Raw genomic sequence first — 8,753 nt, 5'->3', positions numbered from 1 at the left:
ATCTCAGAGGAGACTGACTGGAAACTCTAATCTGTACACTTAGAGTGGAACATCTACTCAGAAAACTCCCATCAGTTATCTGCCCTGGCTCCAAAGCTACCTTTCCATATTGTGCCTAGAGCTGGCAGAGTGCAAGCCACATTCCTGCAAACCACAATCTCTGCCAATGAGGCCTTAGTAATGCTACAAGACTGGGCCAAGGACTTGGTCCTCCTATTGCTTCCCATCTGCCTGCAATTCCTAAGAGCACTACTCCAAAGCTTCTAGAATCCCCAGCAACAGTTGAGCCCCATTTGCAGCTTTCCCAACGCATAAAGAACCAGCTCGATCAGCTCCTGGTCAGTGACAAGAGCACCAGGGGTGCAGTGCCCCTCCTTAACAGCCTGAGTTTCCACTCCTCTAAGTTTCTAAGTTGTAATAATTCCAACTTCTTCCTTTTGTTTCCCCAGTCATAGAGGTAGTAGCTGCTTCTTAGTTACCCACAGCTAGTTAACAACTTTATACCACATTAACCTTTCTTTAGGTTAAATTCTTTCAAATAATTGGTGTGATTTCTGTCTCCTGACTGGACCCTAGCTAATTCAGTAGTGTTACGTCATGAAGAAACAGACAAATGAAGAAATCTTAAAATACCCTAAGCTTCCCCACACTGGGGTTACTTACTGTAGTTGCAGGATCTTCACAAAGCCTCTATTGGAAGATAAGACCAGAGGGAGGCCACTGTTTATTACTACATTAAGGTTCTGGCCCCATACGCTTATGTGGAAGCCCTAACTTTGGTGAGCAGGGATAGATCTGGTGGGTCTGACAAGGAGGGGCCTGAGCACCCTCCTTTTCCCTGGGTCTCTTTCAAAGCAGAAGACCCTTTTCAAGCAAGAGACATATTCAGACTCGTCTTGTCATCACCTTCCCAACGTCATGGGACCAGGGGAAGAACCATCAAGGATGATGGGTAGGGGTGGTGGTTTATTTTGAGAGAGAAGAACCGAAAGGCCAGGAAAATCAAGAGACTGACTCAAAAGAGAGGACGTCGAGTGAAAACCTAGATGTTCATCCCTTTTCATCACCTCTCCAAAAGCCTGACTCTCAGCAGCATGCTCATTAATATCCTTGTTCTTAACCCATCCATATTAGCATTCCTTTCTGGGGATGAGCGGCACCCTTATCCTAGAGAACCCTAAGTAGAGTCTGGTGAACAAATTTTGAGATGCTAGTGTGGTGAATGAGAACAGGTGAGTTGGATGGTTTTTAGGAATATTTCTATGAAGTAAGTAAGTTCCCATTTTCCACCTCACAGATCTTGTGTCTGACAAACTGGGACTAATTGTCTAAGCTCATGGTGCCCTCATTCCTAAAAAGCGTAAATTTTGCTTTCTCTAGATTCATCAAATTGCTTCATTTTGATGAATAAACTTCATCAAATTGCTGTATTACAATAAATTTTTGAACATTACGACCCTTAAATTTTCCTTTTGAAAACACATATTTAAAAAACTATTAACATTTTCTCATCATTGCTTATTAAAGCATATGGTGAGTCATTTAATAGCAACAGCTATCGCTTTTGATCTGACTATGGCTTAGGGACATGAGCTCACTAACTTTACTATTAATCACATTAATGGTATATTGTTTGGATTAAGCAGTACCAGAGGGGGCAGAAAACCCAAATACCGTGTTAAACAAGTTAGAAGTTTATTTGTCCCTCAGGAAACCAGTCCAGGACTGATACAGCAGTTTCACAAGCAGTAGAGACCCAAGCTCTGCCTATTTCATTTCTCCGCTGTCTGGTATCTCATTATTAAGGATGCTTGGAACTTAAACACATTACCTACGCTTGCATCCCACTGTTGAGAATTACTTGCAAAGTCATACCAAGCTGCAAGAGAGGCTGGGAAATGCGTCTATTCTGGACAGTTACATCTTCCACTCTACATGAGGAGGGAAGAGCTATTGGTAGATGTCTGTCCAACACCAGGACCTTTGATCTCCTTGGGTAGCACTTCCTGACTAATTTAAAAACAGGTTTATTGGTAGATAATCCATATTCTATACAATTGTGCCTATTTAAAGTGTACAATTCAATGATTTTTAACATATTCAGAGTTTTTCAACTATCACTAAAATCAATTTTAGAACATTTTCATCCTCCCCCATCCTAAATAAACCTTGTACCCATTAGCAGCCACTTCTCTTTTACCTCTACCCACCTTCCCAGCCATAGGCAACCACTAACCTACTTTCTGTCTCTATGGATTTAACTACTTTGGACATTTCATGTAAATGAAACCATCCAATATGTGGTCTTTGGTGACACTTCTTATACTTGGTATGTTTTTGTGGTTCATACATATCATGGCATGTATTGGTACTCCATTTTCATTTTATGGCCAAACATTCCACTGTATGGATATACAACATTTATACATTAATCAGTTGATGGACACTTGGGTTGTAGCCACTTTTTGGCAATTATGAATACTGCTATAAATATTCATATATACATTTTTGTGTGGATGTATGTTTCTATTTGTCTTGAGTCTATGCCTGGGAGAGGAACTGCTGGATCATACAGTTCCATGTTTAACTTATTAAGGAACAGCTAAACTGTTTTCTAAAGTGACTACATAATTTTATATCCCTGTCAGCAATCTTTGAGGGTTCCAGTTTCTCCATATCCTTGTCAACACTTGTTATTATTTGACTTTCTGATTACAGGCATCCAAGTGGATGTGAAATGATATCTCATTTTAGGTTTGCTTTGCATTTCCCTAGTGACTAATGATGCTAAGGTTTTTTTTCCCTCATGCTTCCTGGCATTTGTAAGTCTGCTTGGGAGAAAATCTACTCAAATCATTTGCCTCCCCTTATGTTTTGAAATCTATTTTGTTTTCAAATACATAGTTCTGTGTCAACTGGTTACACCCTGCATACTAGGTTGGGATTTTTTTCTCCCTTCAGCTCCTAGGGAAAGCTGGGTCTTTATCTATTGTGGGAAATTCAGCGAGGCTTTGAAAAAGTTAGGATTTACTTTGAAGTCATGTGATATTGTATAAACTGCAGATTTTATTCAGTACATGTAGACTTTCTGAGAAGAAATCTTATTTGAAAGCAAAGGAGCAGCCAACCTACAGGACAAAATGGGATGAGAGTATAGGTTAGTTTCCATTTTCTAGGTTCTCAGGCTTTTGAAATACTAATTTTAAGAGACAAGTTACAAAGCTTTACGAATACTATTTAAAAATATATAAGCAGGCTGAGCACAGTGGCTCACGCCTATAATCACAATACTTTGAAAGGCTGAGGCAGAAGAATTGCTTAAGCCCAGAAGTTCAAGATCAGCCTGGGCCATACAGTGAGACCCCTGTCTCTGCAAAAAATCTAAAACTTAGCCAGGCATGCTGGTATGTGCCTGTAGTCCCAGTTACTTCGGAGGCTGAAACAGGAGGGTTAATTGAGACTGGAAGGTTGAGACTGCAGTGAGCGATGATCACACCACTGCACTCCCACATGGGTGACAGAGTGAGACCCTGTCTCAAAAAAAAAAAAAGAAAAGAAAAAACATAAGTGGTAATGACCATATTAACACACAATTGAATGATATAACTCAACTTTCTGTAATTATGCAATAATATATATAATGCTATTAGCTAAAAATAATGCTTTCAATTATTTACATCTATTTAATATTTTGGTTAAAAAATAATGCTTTTGATTACTTATATCTCTTTCTACAAGTGATACTGAACATAGCCTATGAAATATATTTTGCTTGAAATGTGAAATGCAAAGTCAAATAAATACTATATCTAATTGTGGAGTCCTACACTATTTCATTAATGAAGATGTTACAGGGAGACTGAGGGACAAAAAAAAGACAATATAATGAAATAGAAAAAATGCTGACTTGGATGTCTAGAGTCAATGTTCTATTACACAGTAAATCACTTAACCTCTCTGGACCTGGGTTTACAAATCTAGAAATGAAAAGGTAGGGAGCTATATAGATTTCTGAGGCCTATTTCTAAAAGTCCTATTTCCTGTTTTAATGGTATTTTATAAAATGGGTTGTGTTCAAAATGTTTGGAAAACTGTGGGTCAAATAGTTGTGATACTCTTTCAGTTACTTATCCAAAATCTATTCCCCACTTCTTCCTTAGTTCAATGTTAATTTGATTTGAAACAGCAATATGGCTAGGTCCACAGTGATGAATTGTGACTGGCCTAAGGTAATCATTGCAACTCTATTTTCAGCTTTCCTTGCTTTTCTTGCCGCTACTCATGGCCAAGTCAATGTATATGGCCATGGAACCCTCTTCATTCCAGAAGTATCTCCAAAGGATTACTTTTTTGGAGAGTATGATGGCCTAGGCTAACTATATTACAAATAGTAGATAGATAAGTACATTTCTTGGCCAGTAAAGCCAGACTGTATTATCTCTCAGACATTTCTTCCATAAAACATTTACTCTAATTTCTTTTTTTTTTTGAGACGGAGTCTTGCTTTGTCTCCCAGGCTGGAGTGCAGGGGCGCAATCTCAGCTCACTGCAACCTCCGCCTCCCAGGTTCAAGCAATTCTCCTTCCTCAGCCTCCAGAGCAGCTGGGATTACAGGGACCCACCACCATAGCCGGCTAAGTTTTGTATTTTTAGTAGAGACGGGGTTTCACCATGGTAGCCAGGATGGTCTCGAACCCTTGATCTCAGGTGATCTGCCCACCTTGGCCTCCCAAAGTGCTGGGATTACAGGCGTAAGCCACCACACCCGGACTCTAATTTCTACAAATAAATAAAAACCTAAGCATTCATTTGTGTACTTGGTCTTACCTTGCCCCCGTTTTTGGAAAAAAATTTAAAACAAAGGAAAAATCTGTTGGTCAAGAAGGTGCATGTCTATGAAACCCCTTGTCTATCATAAGCCTAGAGAACTTGGGAGTTAGTGAAATATAACATTTACGTTAATCAACCTTTTAGACATGGTTGTGTTGTGAAGTAAAAGCTGGAATCTAGTATTCTCAGTTCTGTGTATCATTACCACCAGTGGTGCTTTAAAGAGAAAATTGCAGGTCTCTCTACATCTATCATACACCTCTTCAGATTCAATAGGTCTAGAGGTGGCTTAGACATCTATAATTTTTTAAAGTCCTGCATTTGATTCTGACAGGCAGCCAAGGTGAAAACACTGTTTTATAAATCACAGAAGCTATGACTCTTCAAGATGCTTAGGTGAGTAAGGCCTTATGGCATGGTGAAAATATAACACTCTCACAGGTTTCAGGGACTCAGGTCTTTGTTCTGGCACTCGACAGCTAGGTGACTTTGAGCGGCTTACTTAAAACTCTTGGGCCTTAATGTGCCAGACTTAGAGAGGATAACTTTTGCTCTAGGTTTAAACAACAAGTGTTTATAAAAGCACATGGAAAATTATAAAGAGTTCAAAAACTTTTAATACAGTACTTACTGCTATTTCCCTTTCTTGCATGCTGTAAAAATCTTACTGTTCATTCCAGAGCACCAAGTTTAAATCTCTGATGCCTTCCTTAAACCAACCGCACAGAAATGTTACCTCATCAGCATTTCTGCAGCACTTTGTATACTACCCCTATCACACTGGTAGTGACAATCGACAACGTCTTGTCCCCTCATTGGTCTAGTGTAAGCTCCTACAGAATCGGGGAGGGGGGGTGTCTTAATCTCTTCAGCATTCCCTGTGCCTAGCAATGTTAGTTGGGGTGAACCAAAACCTCTATCCTCTCATTATTGAAAACACAGAAATTGCCTTTTTAGAACCCAATTACCTATTTTTCTCCTCTTTTTCAAAAGTAGAATCTTTTCTTCAATCTACCTTTACTTGTGGAACTCCAATCTGAAAAGAAGATAGAGGGGTTGGGGGATGCTGAGATCTGCCCCGTAATCACAACACTTATGATAACACAGGTAATAATCTATTAGTGCCTGTACCTAGTAGGTGCCTGACTACCCATGACACATATTTATCTAATTATCTCAACCATTTATAAAAGATGTGCTATTATTACCCCATTGTATTGCTAGATAACTGAGGTCCAGAGGACTTAGGTAATTCGTTCAAGCAAGGTCACAAGGGTAGAACTAAAATACGGATTTCACTCCAGAGCACCAAATCTGAACCTCTACATGCACCTTCTTCATCTGGAAACATCTGGATGACTCAGTTCCTTTAGTGTGGCTCAGAAACAAGTAACCCGGAGTTCATCTGGGTTCCCATTTGATAGAGACTATGGTAAAGTGTAACTGATCAGACGTGGGGGTAGACGCATCGCCACGAGAACCAAATGCTCCTGTCACCTGGAAGTGTCCTAACTGTAACTTTATTTTTATTTTAAAATTTATTGTTAGAGACAGGGTCTCACTGTGTCGCCGAGGCTGCAGTGCAGTGGCGCAATCACTGCAGCCTCGACCTTCCTGGCTCAAGCGATCCTCCCGCCTCAGCCTCCTGAGTAGCTGAGACCACAGGCTCGCGCCACCACACTCGGCTAATTTTTACATTTTTTGTAGAAGTGGTTTCTCGCTTTGTTGCCCAGGCTGGTCTCGAGGTCCCAGGCTCAAGCGATCCTCCCGCCTCGGCCTCCCTAAGCCCTGGGATTGCAGGCGTGAGCCACAGCGCTCGCCCGCCGTAACTTTAAATTGCCCGCAAGGACTCTGCAGCCCAGCCCTGCCCACCTCACCCGGTCACCCGAGGATGCCTGTCAACGTCTAGGAGCTGCGACCGCGGATCGGCCAGTCGTCCGCGCGCGGCTTTTTCTTCAGGACAACGGAGACACACCTTGCTTTGCGGTTCCCGGAAGTCCTTCAGGTCTCAGACCTGTCAGCCCGCCACACTCCAGCGTGTACATTCCGATCATCTCCGGCCACCACGCCCTCCTCCCGGAGCCCGCCGGCCGGAAGTGACGGCCCGGAACTACTCCCACAGGGGGGCGGGGAAGGAAGATGGCGGCGCCCGGCAGCCCGTGAGGAGAGAGGACACGGGGATCCCGGGGAGCGGCCAGACTCGTGAATTATGGCCGCATCTCCTCACACTCTCTCCTCACGCCTCCTAGCAGGTACTGTACCTGCCTTGGGCACGACCTTAGGGGAAATTCTTCTTTTATTGCCACGTGCGAGGCCGTGGTTCCGGCTGGCTGCAACCTTGGGGAGCCCTTGGCGAGGTTGGCCGGCCACCGGTGTGGTAGGGGAACTGACCTCTGGAGTAGCTTGGAGCGAAGAGGCTACGGAACTAGGGTCCAGTCTTGCACTGTGGCTTTGGTGGTCCACGCCGCCTCTTCCATCCGGCTTCTGCGGAAGAGCGGTGTCTTAGTGCTTCTTTCGGTTTTCAGATAGCGGAAGCTGGAGGAGAGGGCAGAGTAGAACCTTGGGGCTCCACAGTCCTCCTTATCAGATCCTCAGCTTCTAGCCACTGGCTTGCAATGACAAGGAAGTACTTTGCTTCCACTCAGAAGCCTTGTTCCAATATAAAGGGTCATGATGACAACGGTGATGATAATGACAGTTGCAGACAGCGGACTGTAGTCCCCCTCAGACTTTTATCTTTGTACCGCCAGAGTGGTCTTTAATATCCTTTCACTCGAAGGAACTAGTGACAAATGTATGTTGGAGCTGGAATGTTCTTCCTTAACTCTTGGTAATATCTCATCTCAAATGTCACCTTTTCAGAGAGGCCTTTATAGGGACCACCCTATATAAACTAGGGCCCCCACCTCTTTCTTTTCACATCATTCCATTTATTTCTTTCATTATGGTTAGCACAGTCTATACTTGTTTATTTATATACTAGTTTATTATTTGTTTTTCCCAACTAGAATATAAACTTTGTGATGGCAGGGACAGTGTCCATCTCTGATTTACCTCTGTTTCCAGTGCCCAGAACATTACTTAGTGTACATTGTTTGCTCCCAGTAGTTATTTGTGGATGGATGCAATTTGTCTCCATGGAGATATGAAAGAGGACGTTGGGAATTATCTTGCCCCCAGTATGTTAGATGATTAACTAATGGTTGTGTGAGGAATGCGATGCTGGTGGTGCATATTAGAGGCCAGATAAGAGAAGCCAGGGACTGCCTTTTGATCACATCCCAGAAACTTTTTTCAATTGTCACCTACCACACACAAACTCTCTGCACCATTTGGTGATGTTGACACTGTGACTCCATGAAATTGCATTCTTCTTTTTCATAATGTTATTTTATGGCTCTCTTCTGGTCTGTGTGATCCCAGGGCAATTCATTTGACTTTTCTGGAATTGAGTTTACTCATCTGTAAAATGATGTAATTGAAATAGGTGATTTCAAAGGTCCTAACTGGTTTGTAAAGTGGAGAGGTAAAATAGATGAAACGGGATTGGCTAGGATTTGGTAATTGATGAAGCTTGGGGATAAGTAATGGGGGCTCATGGTACTCTTCTGCTTTTTACACATGGCTGTGATTTTCTATAATGAAAAGTTGTTGTTTTTTAAAGTCCCGTGATTCTTTTTTGAATCACTTCTTTGTTGCCTTCTACTATCCCTGACTGAGAATGTTCTTTGATCCTGATCCTGGGCACTCATTCTCAGAGAACTCATCCTTTTCTAGTGCTTGAAATATTTCCTCTGTATGTAGATTTTTCCAGCATGCATCCTTCATATTAGCTGTTTTTCTGCCTTTCCATTCTATATTGTCAGCTGTAGGTCAATTCTGCTTGACTACTATGAATTCCCCAGTTCCAATGGTGGGCTGCA

At 42.2% G+C, this 8,753-nt stretch overlaps 1 protein-coding gene and 1 long non-coding RNA gene across 6 annotated transcripts in view; one reads left to right on the top strand and one right to left on the bottom strand.

Annotated features, from left to right (window-relative positions):
- Positions 1–3,046: 3,046 nt before the first annotated feature.
- On the bottom strand, positions 3,047–6,946 carry LOC117067670. Its single transcript, XR_004430816.1, has 3 exons — positions 6,806–6,946; positions 5,799–5,866; positions 3,047–3,128 (listed from the first exon to the last, which is right to left on the bottom strand). It is a non-coding gene; the product is annotated as an uncharacterized LOC117067670 (long non-coding RNA).
- LOC117067668 (protoheme IX farnesyltransferase, mitochondrial) overlaps positions 6,918–8,753 on the top strand; it is a 142,728-nt gene continuing 140,892 nt past the window's right edge. For 3 of the 5 annotated variants that reach the window (XR_004430815.1, XM_033184498.1, XM_033184497.1), the window contains exon 1: positions 6,918–7,082. Coding sequence is in view for 4 of the 5 variants with exons in the window: in XM_033184498.1 (XP_033040389.1) it covers positions 7,040–7,082 (43 nt within the window). In the remaining variant the exon portion in view is untranslated. The remainder of the gene's footprint in view (positions 7,083–8,753) is intronic. The other 2 variants (XM_033184499.1, XM_033184500.1) reach the window with 2 other exon arrangements.

Source organism: Trachypithecus francoisi, unplaced genomic scaffold (assembly GCF_009764315.1).
Source record: "Trachypithecus francoisi isolate TF-2019V2 unplaced genomic scaffold, Tfra_2.0 Lachesis_group20, whole genome shotgun sequence".
Taxonomy (NCBI): Eukaryota; Metazoa; Chordata; class Mammalia; order Primates; family Cercopithecidae; genus Trachypithecus; species Trachypithecus francoisi.
Note: the sequence above shows the minus strand (reverse complement) of the source record. Positions and strands in the feature narration are given on the sequence as shown.